General features: G+C 40.9%; 1 protein-coding gene across 1 annotated transcript in view; it reads left to right on the top strand.

The window, feature by feature from the left end:
* Positions 1–17,918, top strand: part of LOC127574135 (kalirin-like) — a 500,886-nt gene that overhangs the window by 389,073 nt on the left and 93,895 nt on the right. Inside the window, exon 34 of the mRNA XM_052022913.1 lies at positions 10,037–10,283. Within this exon, the coding sequence (XP_051878873.1) occupies positions 10,037–10,283 (247 nt within the window). The remainder of the gene's footprint in view (positions 1–10,036; positions 10,284–17,918) is intronic.

A 17,918-nucleotide genomic window follows, 5' to 3' on the forward strand; every position in this document is an offset into this window, starting at 1 on the left:
TCCAGAATGGCTCTTCATAAGAACAATCCAGCTTGTTCCACTCCCCTGTCCTGCAAATTGCTTCCTTTCAGATTCTTGTCCTGCTCTGTTCAGTACTACTGGTTCCTGACCACTCGCCGTATATAACAAAAGTTTCATCTCACGTTAGTTTTGATTCTTTTGTCAATCACCTTCATTGCCCGCATTCTTGAACCTACAGCTGATGGGAACATTTTATCTTCATCCACCCTATCCATACCCTTCACGATTTAAAATACCTCTTATCAGATCATCTCACAAACTCTTTTGTTGCAGCTTTTCCCATTTATCCATTAAAGCTGCTGTCCCCGTAATAATTTTCAACATCTTTCCGAAAGTGTGGCACCTGGAAATGGACATAATATCCCAGTTAGGGCCAAATCAATGTTTATAACGGTTCATCATGACTTCCTTGCTCTTGCTTTTTTATGCTTCACTTTATAAAGCCAAGAATGCCCTATGCTTTTTAATCAGTTTCTTAAACTGTTCTCCTTCTTTCAATGGTGTGCATTCACCCTCAGATCTCTCTGTTCCTGTACACTCTTTCAAATTGTGCCCTCTGATTTTCCATATATTTTTCCATACATTTGTTTATGACATAAGAGGCCATTTGACCGACTGAATCTATGTTGGCTCACAGAGCAATTTTATTCTCCCTCTAATTTCCCCATCACCCATTCTCCCCACATTCCCAATAGTTCTACTACCCATGTACACTAGGAACAAATCACAGTGCCCATACGTCGTTAAGATGTGAGTGGAAACTGGAGCACCCAGAGGAAACCCATGTGGTCACAGGCATAATGTGCAAACTCCACACAGATAGCACCAGAGGTCAGCAGTGAAGCTGGTTTGCTGGTGCTGTGATTCTACTAACTGCGCCATAAGTTTCTATTGCCTCTTATCTTCCCACCAAAATATATTGCTTTGCATTTTTCGGCATTAAATCTGCAGCCTATCTCTCCATTCCACCTGGTTATCACTACCTCCTTGAAATCCTCACAGTTCATCTGCAGATTTGGAAACTGTGCCCTGCACACCCGAGTCAAGTGATTAATATGTATTAAGAAAGGCTGTGGCACTTGTATCAAGCCCCAGGGAACTCCACAGGATATTTCCCTTCAATCTGAAATAACTAGCCCTTCACTAATATTCTCTGCTTATTATTACTTATCCAATTTGCCATCTATTCTGCTGTAGGTGGTTGTCTCCTACTCTTGTTTCCCGATTGGGTTGAACTAGTCAAAGCTTACAGAGCAATATAACCCTTGTGTTATTAAGACTGAGCAAATGCGACAAATGAAATAATATAAATAAAAGAACTACAGATGATATAACGCAAAATATTGATAAAATAAGATCTGCACAACATCATGGGCCGGATGGCCTGTCTAGTTCTATACTATTCTATGTTCTAAATATTACAAAAAACTACCAAAAATAAAACAAAATGCACTAATATGACCTCTAGTATAATAACCTTATATAACTCTAATCTTTAACTGTAGCTGTAACTTCAACTCACATGTACATCTACCTAACACCAATTCTGAGCACAATTCATTTTAACAATCACACAATGAGCTTATCCCCATCTGTGTAGGCAATCACCTTGATCAGCAGTTCCCTTGCAAGCTTCCCTATAACTTTATATTACTCACGTGTACAGTTCTTGTTAACTATGAAGGATTTTGAACATAACTCATGCTGGTGATCACTCATAAGAGTCTGCTCCTAAGTGTACGATGGATCAATGCTGTCTACAGTCTCCTTTCAAGTTGTTTAAATTTTCACTGTGCTTTCCTTATTTTATAATCCAAAAATTATAACTGTGACAATTTGGTTGGTGCAATCCCCCTCCATTTTTCATTGTATGATCTTTATCTTAATATTGTTGCAAGGCATTGAAAGTGGTTCCATCTTGGTCTTGTGCCAGTGAATTAGTCCAATGTCTCTCAAGTGAAAGTCATCCTCTTTAATATTTTGACCAATATCTCATTCTGGATTTATTATAATTTTGAAATGTTGGTAAATGGGTTTCACTCCAGCAACAAAAATTGAATATTAACATTTGGTATTGTTACTGGTTTATTATTGTCACTTGTACCGAGGTACAGTGAAAAACTTGTCTTGCATACCGATCGTACAGATCAATTCATTACACAGTGCAGTTACATTGGGTTAGTACAGAGTGCATTGAGGTAGTACAGAGTGTATTAATGTACTACAGGTAAAAACAATAACAGTACAGAGTAAAGTGTCACAGCTACAGAGAAAGTGCAGTGCAATAAGGTGCAAGGTTACAACAAGGTAGATCGTGAAGTCAGAGTCCATCTCATCATATAAGGGAACCGTTCAATAGTCTTATCACAGTGGGGTAGAAGCTGTCCTTAAGTCTGGTGGTACGTGCTGTCAGGCTCCTGTATCCTCTACGTGATGGAAGAGGAGAGAAGAGAGAATGACCCGGGTGGGTGGGGTCTTTGATTATGCTGGCTGCTTCACCAAGACAGTGAGAGGTAAAGACAAAGTCCAAGGAGGGGAGGCTGGTGTCCATGATGCACTGGGCTGTGTCCACTCTGCAGTTTCTTGCAGTCCTGGGCAGAGCAGTTGCCGTACCAAGCCGTGATACATCCAGATAGGATGCTTTCTATGGTGCATCGATAAAAGTTGGTGAGAGTCAAAGAGGACAAACCGAATTTCTTTCCACAGGCTGTGGGGATGAATCCTGGCAGTGGAACCATAATTGCTACATATTTATAGATTTCTGTGGACAGCCGGGCCGCAGGGATTCACAGAAAAATCGGATTGTTAAATTTCAACTATTTGTGTCTGTGTGACACAACATTGAATATTTCCTTTTACTAACAGCCCATGTTAAAAGTTCATTAAAAAGCATCTTAGTTCTTCATGGCACACTGAGATAGAAGCTTCAGTCAATATGTAGTCTGTGTTCATTTACTATGACTTGATAGCAATTTTGCTGCAGGTATGCCTATACCCATACAGTGCCTTTATCCCATGGCCTTCATTCTTGATGAAAAGCCTGTTATGCAACACCTTATCAAACACCTTTTGGAAGTCAATAGACTGTATCAACCACATTTCCCTCATCAAAAGGCTCTTATGAAGTCAGACATGATTATGTGATTTGCCCTTAGCAAATCAATTCACACATGTCCAGCTCGCTACTGATTCATTCCCTGCTTATTAGAGACTGAAGTTGAACTGACTGATCTGTAGTCACTTGGTCTATTCCTATATTCTTTTCTTTTTGAACAAAGATGTAACATTTTCCATTTCAGTCCTCAGGCACCACCCCTGGAAGATCATGGCCAGGGTCTCCTCACTTTCCTCAGCAACCTAGAATGCATCCCATCTAGACCAGATGATTAATCCACTTTAGGTGCAGCTTGCCTTTCCATTGTCTTACTTTATCCAATTTTAGCACATTTTGAATACCAACTGTATTTTGTTGAGATTCCAGCAGAATTTTTTTTCTGAGTGTAAAATACCCATTTAGTACACATATTCTTGGATTGTCTTTTATGTTTGTTGCTAGTCTTTTCTCAGATTCTCTCTTTGCCTCTCTAATATTTTAACTTCCTGTCTGAACATGCTTTATTCAGCCTGGTTCCCATTTGTGTTATCAACCTGGCATTGGATATATGCGTCTTTTTTCTGTTGCTCTCTTTTTGGTCAGTCAAGGAGCTCTGGCTTTAAGTTCTCCAGCTTTATTCCTCACGGGGGAAAAAAACTGGACTATAGCTGAAACATAAACACCTTAAAAGACTCCCATTGTTCATTTACAGTTTTGATTGCCAAGCTTTGAATTTAATTTACCCAGCCCAGATCTGATCTCATCCCATTGAAATTGGCCCTTCTCCAGTTGACTGTTTGAACCTCGGAGTGGTTTATATCCTTTTCCATGGCTGTTCTAAATCTTATGGTATTATGATCACTGTTTCCTAAATTTTCCATGGGTGATACTCGCTCCACTTGGCTTACCTCGTTTCCCAGAACCAAGTCCAGCACTGTCATCTCTAATGTTGACTATAAGACATAGGAGCAGAATTAGGCCATTTGGTCCATCGAGTCTGCTCCACCATTCGATCACAGCTGATTTATTTTTCCTTCTCAACCTAATGAAACAGGATACACTGAGGCCCTCTTCATTATTGCAGGTGACTTCAACCAGGCCAACCTCAAGAGTGTGTTACCAAAATACTGTCAGCATGTCTCCTGTCACACCAGGGGCCCAAACACCCTTGACCATTGCTATACAACCATCAAAGATACCTTCCGAGCCATCCGCCACCCCCACCCTCACTTTGGTAAATCAGACCACCAGGCTGTGCTCCTTCTCCTTGCATACAAACAGAAACTGAAATGGGAGGATCCAGTACAGAAAATTGTACAGTGCTGGTCTGAGCAAATGGATGAGCTTCTACGCGATTGCTTTGAGTCAGTGGACTGACTCATGTTCAAAGCCTCAGCTGCCAGCCTAGATGAGTATGTCACCACCATCATGGACTTTATCAGCAAGTGTGTTGAGGACTGTGTACCAAAGAGGACAATCTGGGTGTTCTCAAACTGGAAACCATGGATGGACCGGGAGATCCGCTCCCTACTGAAGTCGAGGACTGCAGCATTCCAATCAGGTGATCCCGACCTTTACAAGAAATCAATATATGACCTTCGTAAAGCTGTCAGAGTTGCCAAGAGTCCCAGAGTCTAGAAAGCTGGCCGGGATGGTGTCCCTGGCCATGTCCTCAGATATTGTGCTGATCAGCTGGCAGGGGTATTTGCAGACATATTTATCCTCCCCCTGCTTCAATCTGAGGTTCCCACCTGTTTTAAGAAGACGACAATCATCCCAGTACCTAAGAAAAACAAAGTAACATGTTTTAATGACTACTGACCGGTGGCTCTGACATCCACCATCATGAATTGCTTTGAGAGGCTGGTCTTGGCACACGTTAACTCCAGCCTCCCAGAAAACCTTGACCCAGTACAATTCACCTACTGCCAAAACAGGTCTACAGTGGGTGCCAACTCCGTGGCCCTACACTCATCTCTGCAGCATCTGGACAGTAAAGACACCAATGTTAGACTATTGCTTATTGACTACAGCTCCACCTTCAGTACTATAATTCCAAGCAAACTCATCACCAAACTCCGAGACCTGGGACTCAACACCTCCCTCTGCAACTGGATCCTTGACTTTCTGACCAACAGACTGCAATCAGTGAGGATAGGCAGCCATACCTCCGGCATAATTATTCTCAACACTGGTGCCCCACAAGACTGCGTCCTCAGCCCTCTACTCTACTCCCTATATACTCATGACTTCGTGGCCAGATTCTGCTCTAATTCCATCTATAAGTTTGCAGATGATGCCACCGTAGTGGGCCATATATCAAATAACGATGAGTTGAAGTACAGGAAGGAGATAGAGAGCTTAGTAACATCCTATCTGGATGCATCACGGCTTGGCATAGCAACTGCTCTGCCCAGGACAGCAAGAAACTGCAGAGAATTGTGGACACAGCCCAGCACATCACGTAAACCAGCCTCCCCTCCAGGGAGTTTGTCTATACTTTTCGCTGCCTCAGTAAAGCAGCCAGCATAATCAAAGACCCTGCCCACCCAGGTCATTCTCTCTTCTCCCCTCTCCCATAAGGCAGAAGATACAGGAGGCTGAGGGCACATACCAGCAGGCTCAAGGACAGCTTCTATCCCACTGTTATAAGACTATTGAATGGTTCCCTTATACAATAAGATGGATTCTTGACCTCACAATCTACCTTGTTATGACCATGCACCTTATTGTCTACCTGCACTGCACTTCCTCTGTAGCTGTGACACTTTACTCTGTACTCTGTTACTGTTTTTACCTTGTACTACTTCAATGCACTGTGTAATGAATTGATCTGCCGAACGCTATGCAAGACAAGTTTTTCACTGTACCTTAGTACGTGACAATAATAAATCAATACTAATATCATTCTCCTGCCTTCTCCCCATAACCTTTGACGCCCTTGCTAATCAAAAACCTATCCACCTCCACTTTAAATATACCCAATGACTTGGCCTCCACAGCCATCTGTGGCAATGAATTCCACAGATTCACCACCCTCTGGCTAAAGAAATTCCTTCTTATCTCCATTCTAAAGGGACATCCTTCTATCCTGAGGCTGTGCCCTCTGAGCCTAGACTCTCCCACTACTGGAAACATCCTGTCCATGTCCATTCTATCCAGGCCTTTCAATACTTGGTAGGTTTCACTGAGATCCCCTCTCATCCTTCTAAACTCCAGTGAGTACAGGCCCAGAGCCATCAAATGCTCCTTGCATGTTAACTCTTTCATTCCCGTGATCATTCTCTTAAACCTCCTGTGGGCCCTCTCCAATTCCAGCATGTCCTTCCTTAGATATGGGGCCCAAAACTGCTCACAATACTCCAAATGTGGTCTGACCAGAGATGTGCTGATCAAGAAAGTTCTCCTGAATACATTTCAGAAACACCCCTCCCTCTTAGTCCAGATGTACTATTATCTCAAAATATATGTAGATAGTAATATACTAAAGTATAGTGCTATCCACATGTATTCTGGCATAATAATACATGGTACAGTATCACTACTCTATGGTCTTTGCACAACACTGCAAAACATGTAACTAGATCATATTGTAAGATCACAACACATTTTCTTGGGGCACTGGGACCATGGGAAGTGAATCATGACAGCCAGCCAAGTTCTCAATAAGTCATTGTTGGTGTTCCTGGCCAAGTAATTAAGTGGGGGAGGAAAGTGATAAAACCCTTCATTTCTGATGAAGAGGGAAGGGTAGGTATGGTCATGTATTTTATTTCCCATGACATATTTACATTTAATCAAGTATGTCTGTGTCTATTTTGACCACAATTGCAATGGACTGCTTTTCGGATGGGTTACCTGGGAGGACAAAACACAGCCAGGTACTTGCTTGGAAAATGTTACTTGATTCTGTTGATGGAATAGTAATTCAATGTTCCTGTAGTATGTAATTTGATCCTTTCGTTGTTAGGAGACAAGAGTTTAGACAGTGCATAGTGTTCACACTAATGCTTTCAGAAAAGAATGGCACAGAATTTTCCTACTAATAATTAACGAGAATGTGGGGCCTTGCCCAGCTGAGTTCAGATAGAAATTGATGAGGACCATGGAGGGCAGGCAACATAAGAATTTTAAAATCAAGATAATGGTGATCATGAGCTGGAATAGGTAAATAACCACTGGGATGATCAAGGGAAGGGACTTGCTGCAGATTAGGATATGTGGAGCAGAGTTTTAGAGAAGCTCAAATTCATTGAGAATAAAGAAAAGGAAGGCTGGCCCAGACCATATTGAATTAATTGGAACTGGCAAATAACACAAATCTAATAGCACGTATGTTGATAGGAATAACACATTCATTCTCTTGATGCAGCAAAGCCAGCACTTTATGTGCCTAATGATCCTTGAGTAGAGGATGCTGAGGTGCTCTTTTGACCCCCAGAGACTGGACAATGAAAAAATCACTGCAATACTGTTGAGTAGGGATTGCTACAATTTTAGCTAATGACAAAGGAACAGCGATGTGTACCCAATTCACTTAGAAGTGATCTTGTTGCTATGTCTTTTCCATTTGATCTTTTAGATATTAAAGTTTGCAGATTTTTGGGGGGTGATGTTGAAGAGGCCTCGGTGGTTTTCTGCAGTGCAATCATTCACCAGTGAAGCAGGGACTGAACATTTAGTATGGTTAAGCAGACGACTTGTCCTGGAACATGTTAAGCTCATTGTGCATTAAAACAACACTCATTTGGGCAAGTGGGGAATATTGCTTTACTCTCTTCATTCCTTGTAGAAGCTGGAAAGGCTTTGTGGATTCAGGGAGAAGTCATTTGCCACAGAATACCCAGATTCTGACCTAATCTCATAGCTACAGTGGGCCAGAAATTGCTTTACTAACTTTTAGTGGAAAGAAAACAGTTATGAGTCGCATTGACTACTAAATGTTAAAGTTTCATAAAGACCATTATCTACCATTTTGAGGTTTGCATTGCTAGGTTTACCTCTGTAATATGGCATTTTTTCTTTATTTGTATCCTGGTACTGAGAATAAGTTTACTATTTCTGTCAAAATTGTTCTTTCAAACAGAAAATGAAAGGAGCACTTTGAATTTTGCAATATCAAAGCTATTATTGTAAAAAAAACTCCTCCAACCTGGTTCCATCTGTCTATCATCCCTCCCTTATCTGATTCCACCTCTCATCAATCATCCTCTGGCTCTATCCACCCCTCTGCCATCTGATTCCATCTGCCTAATTTCTTTCCTCCTTGTCTGTTTTCCACCTATCACCTACTAGCATCTGTCTCACATTCCCCTCTCGCCCTCCCCCACCTAGATCCATCTGTCCATTATCCACGCCCACCCCCCCCCAACTTGAAATTGACATTCCTTGTTGCCATATTTTAGATTTCCAACAGAGATACCGTCCATTCCAGAGGTCTTGTTACTTTACAGTTGACACATACTTTTCAGCCTCTAGTTAGTCTGGAGTAACAATGAGACTGGATTATAGAGTATGCTGTAGGACAGGATCAAGGACATGTAAATTGAGCATAAAGCCTTAGTTGTTGAATTCTTGGAAGTGCACACTTTGAGACCGAGCTCTAAGTCTTTATTGACTCCTTCACTGAAGCATATATGAGAATGAGCCTTGCACTGAGCAGCCTGAGAAGACAAGTCCTCTACCCATTGCACAACAGTGCCCACCCAACAATTACAGTCTAGAGACCCTGGAAAACATGGGTAACTTTCCATATCTTGGGAATCTCCTTTCAGTAAAGGCAGACATTAGTGATGAAATTCACCATCACCTTCAGTATACCATCTGAGCAGAAGAATGCTTGAAGATCAAGACGTCAAACCTATTTCTAAGCTCATGGTCTTCTAGGCAGCAGTGACTCTGTTTCCTATACACTTTGGAGATATGGATGTTTGCAATAGGCAGGCACCTCGAAGCATTGGACAGGTATGACAAATACTGCCCCCACAGGATCCTCCACATCCACTGGCAGAATAAATAAATCCACATCAGTATCTTTTCCCAGGCTAGCATTCTTAGCATTGAGGCCCAAAGTAGCCAGCTCTAATGGATAGGCCACATCATTGTCATGCCCGTCACCAAATTTCCAAAAGAAGCAAGTCATGTATCAGCAAGAGATCACCAGGAAGTCAGAGGAAATGTTTCAAATACTGTCTCTAATAATCCTTGAAAATATCCTCACCAACTCATGAGAGTCTCTGGCCCATGACAATCAAGATACTAAATACACATCTAGGAAGTTTTTGAAAACCTCTACTCTCTTTGACAGGGATGCATGGATACCCAGTGAAAACAGCAGGAGGAACACATCACACCCCACATTACTCACCCACCTACTGAATCAAGCGCTACCTGCCCGCCTATGGTAGAGTTTGTGGATCCCACATTGGCCTGAAAGCCAGCCGTGAAACCCATATAACTAGAATCAATCCCAAAGAACAGCCCAAGAAGGAGATCATATGACAAACCTGTGACCTCCCTTGTTTGTAAACCTTACTTAATCAACGTAACTCATTTTTAATCTAGATTGAGGATTCTGTTGGTAGCCAACTTTATAAACTCTGAATGTCTTGAGCAATGGGCAAACTATTTATCTGATTAACACCATTCTTCATAATGAGACTACTCGAAAGGAATCTAAACAGCTGATGAAACTCTTGCTTTCCATTTATGTTGTCAGGTTTGGATGTGTTTGTGGATAGCTCTAATATCTGGTTATTTCACATTGGTTCAGACAATGAGTAATGTTATTTATATTTCATAGGGAAAATGTTGAGAAAGAACCAAGTAAATACAAAGGAAAAGATTGTGACCATTTGAAAGCTTTTATAATAAAACAATAATTTATCCAAATTCAATTGCCTACTATTCTTCTCCCAACAGCTTTCTGGAGGTTGTGAATTAACTGTGGTGCTACAAGACTTCATTGCAAACAACAGCAGTGAACTCAATATCCAAACAGGGCAGACTGTTGAGCTATTGGAGAGACCAAGTGAAAGGCCAGGCTGGTGCTTAGTACGTACAACAGATAGAAGCCCTCCATTGGAAGGTTTGGTTCCGAGCAGCACACTCTGCATTTCCCATTCCCGCAGCAGTGTAGAGATGGAGTGTTTCTTCCCATCTGGAAAAGGTAATTACAGCTTTATAATGCCTTATCATGGGATCTAGAATAATGTCAGGTCTGAACAGTTGAAGATCATCTTGTTTGGGATTATGTGAAGGATTTTATTTCACATTACTATAGTATTCTCCTTGAAAATATGCAAGATTTTATTTTAAATGTTTTGAATGGGATCTGTCTTATTGCAATGTTCTGAAAGATCATATTTCTGTAAAAACAGTTTGATATTGACTTGTGCTTGTGAGAGTTTAAACTTCCACACAGAGAGAAATACTAACAACTTGGTTTGATCTAATTAATTGCAGATCTCTTATGCGCTGATGTCAGCATACAATCTCATAGGGTTTCAGAAAGAAAATGGCAACTGTTTATAATGTAACATGTAAATATGTCTTTTACAATATTTTTATTAATTCCATGAGAAAAAATGCAGAGTAAATGCATCAAAAAAGAGAGTAAAAATATTACAGAATATGTTGTGTTAAATCATACTTAAGATCACAATGCTCTGAATTAATAGTCACATGTAATAGTTAGTTAATAAATGAAAAATTGGAATATTTTATTATGAAAGAAATCTACTCCCACTACCAAAAACCGAAGCTGTTGGATAAAAAAAACAAGGAAAAACCCTTAAAATGTAACAATATCAGCCAATGTCTGTGTTTCAGTCACCAAATCAAAGATTTTGAAAGTAATCCAAAAAAGGTCCCCACAGGGTTTGAAAGTCTACATTAGATTCAAAAACTGAACAACAAATCTTCTCTAGATTCAGGTATGACATAACATCCTGTAACCGTTGAGCATGAGTAGGCTGAGTAACTTCCTTCCATTTAAGCAACACAGCTCTCCTGGCTATAAGAGAAATAAAAGCCAGAATGTGTAAATCAGAAGCCTTCAAAGTTATATCTTTTTCACTAACGATCCCAAATAATGCAGTCAAAGGATTAAGTTTGAAATTTATTTTAAAAAGTACCAAAAAAGTTTGAAAGACCTCTGTCCAATATTTTTTAAGACTCTGACACGTCCAGAACATGTGAATTAAAGAAGCCACTCCATTATTGCATTTGTCACAGTAAGGAGATATATCGGAATAAAAACGGGATAGTTTATCTTTAGACAAGTGAACTCTATGGACCACTTTAAATTGAAGGAGAGAATGACGAGCGCATAAAGACGAAGTATTAACCAATTTAAAAATTTCATTCCAAGTTTCCTCAGAAATTGACATCCGCAAATCTTGTTCCCAAGCGTTTTTAATTTTATCTAGTGGCACCTTACTCATTCCTAATAACCTGTCATAAATATTAGATATTGAGCCATCGTGAAAAGGTTTCAAATTAAAAATTACATCCAATACATTTTTATCAGGACTCATAGGAAAAGAATGTAATTGAGATCGAAGGAAATCTCTAATTTGTAAATATCGAAAAAAATGAGTTTTTGGTAAATTATAATTGGTAGACAATTGTTTAAACGAAGAAAGGTTTCCTCCAGCAAACAGATCCTGAAAACAAGTGATACCTAATTTGTCCCACTCTTTAAAAACTACATCGGTCGTAGAAGGTTTAAAAACAATAATTAGAGAAAATGGGACTGGACAAGGAAAAACTTAATAAACCAAAATATTTTCTAAATTGTAACCAAATCCTCAAAGCATGTTTAACTACTAAATTATCTGTTAATTTATTTAATGATATAGGGAGTGAAGAACCAAGCGGAGAAATAATAGAAAATTTTTTAGCAGAGTTAGCTTCTGAAGAAACCCATACTGGACAAGCCTCTTGATTAACGTAATATAGCCAAAATGTAAGATTTCGTATATTGACTGCCCAGTAGTAGAATCTAAAGTTAGGTAAAGCTAAACCTCCATTCTTTTTAAGCTTCTGAAAATGAACTTTATTTAGCCTAGGATGTTTATTATTCCATATGTAAGAAGATATAATTGAATCAAGAGGGTCAAAGAAAGACTTAGGAATAAAAACAGGTAAAGCCTGAAATAGATATAGGAATTTAGGTAAAATATTCATTTTAATAGCATTAATTCGGCCAATCAATGATATAGAAAGAGGTGACCAGCTTGATAAAACCCTTTTCACATAAAGCAGCAAGGTGAAAAAATTTTCTTTAAATAAATGTTTATAATTTTTAGTAATTGACACCCCCAGGTAGGTAAAATGATGTCTTACAATTTTAAAAGGAATGTTAGTATCAAATGGTACCAGGTTATTCAGAGGGAAAAGTTCACTCTTACGTAAGTTCAATTTGTATCCTGAAAAATGACTAAAGTGAGAAAGTAAGGAAAGCATAGGAGGTAACGAGGCTTCAACATTAGATATAAAAAGTAATAAATCATCAGCATATAATGAAACTTTATGGTTGATGCCTCTTCTAGAGATACCAAAGAGAAGTACTAACAATTTGGTTTGATCCAATTAATTGCAGATCTCTTATGCGCTGATGTCAGCATACAATCTCATAGGGTTTCAGAAAGAATATGGCAACTGCTTATAATGTAAAATGTAAATATGTCATTGCCATCGACAGATGGGACAGCTTGCCCGCTGAAATCTCTGAAGAGCAAAATACACTTGTGTTTTGGCCTCATTGTGGTGTGAGAGATGAGCAGAAACACAGGTGTTTGCAGATGTTTGGAGGGTAGCTTATCATTCAGCGGCATGAGTTCTGAAGCAAGCACAATGTTAAAAGCAGAGCTTGAATCCTGGAGAGTTCGGTTGAATAAATGCCCTCCAGAGCAAGGGTTGTAAACTCATCTGTGTTGAAACTGAAGAGCTGTGAGGAACTTTTCCTCACAAACTGAAGAGCTTGTCTGTGTTGAAACTCAGGAGCTGAGTCTGATGCTGAGTCTGGGAGAGGCTGCTTCATCACCGTCCCTCTGTTCATTTATGTCTCTTGCCGCTCTTCACACCCTCCCCCTGCTCTTCACGCCCTCTCCCCCTGCTCTTCACGTCCTCTCCCCGCCCCTCACACCCTCTCCCCACCCCTCACGCCCTCTCCCTGCCCCTCACGCCCTCTCCTCGCCCCCACACCCTCCCCGCCCCTCTTCTCACCCCTCCTTGTTCTCCCTCCTCCTCACACTCTCTTGCTCCTTCCTGATGTGTTTTGCTCCCCCCAACCTTCCCTTCTCACTCTCTGCCCTCTCTTTTCACCCCTCTCTTTTTCCCTTCCACACCTCTTTTACCCTCCTCCCACACCTCTATCCCTCCTCCCAGACTTCTTTTTCTCTGCCTCCAACACCTCACTTCCTCTCCTCCTCTGCCTCTCCCTACCACTAGCTCCCCCCGCTCACCACCCCTCCACCTCCTTCACAGCAACAGTTGGAGCTGAGTACCTCTTGCTTGCAGTCCTAGATATTGGCAGGTCATGTTCAGGTAGGTTCTGGCTTTGCTCCCACACTTCAGTTCGACTTGGATATAAGTCTCAGAAGAGGGGTCCTAGCAGCCTTGGGCCTCATGTTTGGGGAGGGTCCCGGAAGTCCTGAACCTCGGGGGAATTGGAAGTGGGCAGCAAAAAAAAGATCGTATGACAGGAAAGCTACAAAACTTAAAAAAAAGAACACATCAGACTTGATAGGTATGACTCTTGCACTGCAACCCAGCAGATAGCTGCTATCATCCACAATTCAAGAACTGCTACACTATTAGCTCGCTCCTCGCATCCAAATTGATTGAAGTTTGCCTCAGATCTAACCTCCCGCTGACAATTCCTGAAACCTGAAGAATCTCTCCCAGCAAAGCAAAACAAGTTAAAACAACTGCCCCCTTTCATAAACTGCCCTTTACCTTTAAAATGCAATGTTGGCAACCCTATCCCCCCAACTCCAATTCCAACAAACTCCTGCCCCTCCCAAACAACACTCAATCTCCATTGGTGAAAGCATAAATTGCAGCATTTCGACTGGAACTGAAATAACTTTCAACTAGTCAATACTTTTTAGGCAGGCCCTTGGGGTGAAGGATGATGCACTTTCACTATAATACTGTGGATTCTGAGGTGACTAATAAGTCCTATGTAAGAAGCACAGCTTCTGCCACAAGTGAAGCTCGATAGGGTGATGTGTAGGTTGCCTGGATTATGCTTGTTCCTTTCACTGTTTGCGCATGGCCTCCATATGCTCCCACTGGAGAGACTCAAAGTGCTTAGTGCCTTCCTGTATGCTTCCCTTATAGACTGAAAGAGCCAGTGATACCCATGAGTTAGTGAAGATGTTACAGCCTTTGAGAATGTTTTGAGGACCCCTTTGGTGTGTTCTCTGGCTTACGGTCCAGCCCACTGGAGCTGGTAAACGTAAACAAAGGCTTGATGCTGGGATGTTGCCCTGGGAGAGGAAGCTGACATTGGTTTGCCTATAACCTCAATGGTTTGGAAAACCTTGCAGAAGCAGCATTTATGATACATCTGCAGTGCTTTGAGGTGCCTACTGTAGGTTGTCCATGTGTTTGACACCTGATAAATAATGAGCTCAGTGTGAGATATGAGGTCTTGGTCTTCCAACAATCTATTCCTGAAGTGGCTGATGGCTGCGCTGATACATTGGAAGTGGTAGTGGATTTCACCACGGAAATTTGCCTATGCTGAGGGTTGGCACCTCAGATATGGAAAATGATCTATGTTGATGGGATCTAATTAAGGATTTTGATTGTTAGGAGTTGGAGCTGTGCAGTGGGGAGGATGGGTGAAATCAGTGAAGGGCTTTCATCTTCCAGATGTTTAAAGCAAGGATCATTGTCTCGTCTACTTCAATGAAAGAACCAACAATGATTTGGAATTCAGCCTCCAAGTATTTACATAAATAAACTTTTGTGTACTGTAACTTGATGACTGAAGATGGTGTAATTTTAGATTCGAAGTGGAAGCAATGAAGGTTGAACAATTTCTTATTCATCCTGTGGATTAATTCTACTCCAGCTGGGAGCTTGTTGAAGGCGAGGTGAATTATTGCAGTGAAGAATATTAAAAAAAAGGATTGATATGATGGCACTGCCTTGCCGCCCTTCTGCTAAATGCTTTAAGTCTTTGACCCTGAATCTTGTTGACCCCTCCTTTAAGGGAGATAGTTCATTCCTATTTGCTGTCTCCAGTCCTTTATAACTTTTGCACTTCCCTTAAATGAACTTCAGTTTCCTCTATACCAAGACAAGCTATCTAGCCTCCAAACCTCCATCGTAGCTGAAATTTTCCAGTCCTGGCAAAACCTGATCAACGTCTAATACATCCTTTCCAGTGCAGTCACATTGTTCCTGACCAGAACTGTACTCACGCTGTTGTCTAACAAGTATATGTGCAGTTCCAGCATTACTTCACTGCTGTTTTATTCTGTGCCTTGGCGAATTGAGGAAAGCATCCCCTTTGCCTCTTTAAGCAGCTAATTGATGGGTCTGAGGATATACACTCTGTTCCTCCATACCTCCTGATATCCTCCTATTTATTGTGCATTCCCTTTTGATGTGCAATACTTCACACATTTCTAGATTGAATTTCATTTGTATCTTTTTCCCCAACTGACCAGATCATCAATGTAGTCTGAAAATTTCTTCCTCAATGTTAAGTACAAACACAATTTTAGCAGCAATTTCATCATGCCTTCTATGTTAAATCAAAGTCATCAATACATACATACTATTAGCAGCTAAGAACTTTTATGGCCTGCTTTTCATTTGAGGTCTTGCTCAAATCCAGGTAGACTACATCAAATACATTCTTCTCCTTAACACTCAATCAAGTTAGTCAGACATGACTTTCTCTTAATAAATACATATTGATTGCCCTTGATTAAACTACATCCTACTAATTGAAGATGCATACTACCCCTCAGAGGTGATTCCAATAGTTTGTCCAGGGACCACTGTGTAATTACCATAATTGGCCTTGTCTGCCTTCTGGAAGATGGTCATAATTGTGACATTTCTGAGATTCTTTGGCTTGTTCTCTTCCCTGAAAAGGGAGATGAGATCATGAACTTGTACCACGTGTGCTTCTCTGCCAAGTTTTAGTACTTCATCAGGGATTTCATCTGCTCCAGAAGCCTTGTTGTTTTTCATCTGATAGCTAGCCTTTTCAACCTGCCCAGCTGGGATTTCCATCCCAGGATATTGTATCTCAGATGACTATGGGTAGTGTAGCGGTTAGTGCAACGCTATTACAGCGCCAGCGACCTGGGTTCAATTCCCACTGCTGCCTGTAAGGAATTTGTATGTTCTCCCCGTGACTGCGTGGGTTTCCTCTAGGTGCTTCGGTTTCCTCCCACATTCCAAAGTCCAATGGGTTAGGAAGTTGTGGACATGCTATGTTGGCGCTGGAAGCATGGCAACACTTGCAGGCTGTCCCCAGAACATTCCACGCAAAGATGCATTTCACTGTGTGTTTCGATGTACATGTGACTAATAAAGATATTTTATCTTGTCTTATGCATTTTGGCTGAAATAAACTGAAAATGGATTAAAAAATCACAGAAGTCTTATTTTAGACTTAGGCAACCTAGAATAATAGAGAAAACCTAGGAGTGAAGGCCTATTAACACATTCTCACCCTGACCTAGCGTTGCATCTCAGTAAGGAAATCTGTCACTATTTTCATAAAATGTTTGATGGGGATGGATCCACCTAATTTTTTGCTGCTTTCTGAAGGCGTTGTCTAAGATAGCAGCTGGAGACTTACTAACAACCCTTTTAGGACATAGAGGTCCAGTTGTCGGCATGTATCCCTTAACCTGAGCCCTAAACTATATGGTTTATAGTTTACTTCAGTCTTCTAAGAGAGTCATAGAGTACTGCAGCACAGAAGCAGGCCCTTTGGCCCATCTAGTCCATGCTGACCTGATCTTCTGCCTAGTCCTATCTACCTGCAGCCAGACTATATCCCTCCAAACCTCTCCCATCCATGTACCTATCCAAACCTCTCTTAAATATTTGGGATTTTTAAATTACTCCTCTGTATGATTCACTAATAGTTCTGTTCTTCACCTCTGCCAACTAGCCTTCTCAAAAAAAAATTAATTTCAAATGTAGGTAGCATTTTTTTAAGCACAACAAGTCCTGGTAATGTGGTTGTAGTGATATGTTCACATGCATACCCAATTAGACAGATGCACACACCCCTACTGCCCTGGAGTTAATAAATGCACTGCTCATCCAGAAGCGATGCATATTTGTGGTGTTCTCAAAATAGCACAATTCCACGTGTGGTAGGTTGCCCAGTGCACCCAGTACTTGCCTGTTGTTTGTCTAACAATCTTCTTTGGCAGCCTGAACATCTGGGTCCTCTGCAGCTTGTTATTTTCCTCTTAGATGAACCAATATCCATGGGAAATAATTCCTACTGCCCTAGCTTCCACACAATTATGGTTAATAATTCACCATATGAAGATCCCTCAGCCCTTGCACCAAGGTATATCAGTCAGCCTTTAAATTGGGTCTCACAAGAGTCAGATCATGTGAGCAAAAAAACAAACTATTGGAAGAACTCAGTGGGTCTGGGAGCATCTGTGGGGATGCATTTTCAAGATGGCTGGCTGATTCTTTATGAAGCACCAGTGATATATCCACATTTTTTTGCACTTGAAACAAAAGAGAGCAGCTAGGATTAATTCGAGTGCAGTGAGACCAGAGGTTATTGAAAGCAGCT

Source organism: Pristis pectinata, chromosome 1, assembly GCF_009764475.1.
Source record: "Pristis pectinata isolate sPriPec2 chromosome 1, sPriPec2.1.pri, whole genome shotgun sequence".
Taxonomy (NCBI): Eukaryota; Metazoa; Chordata; class Chondrichthyes; order Rhinopristiformes; family Pristidae; genus Pristis; species Pristis pectinata.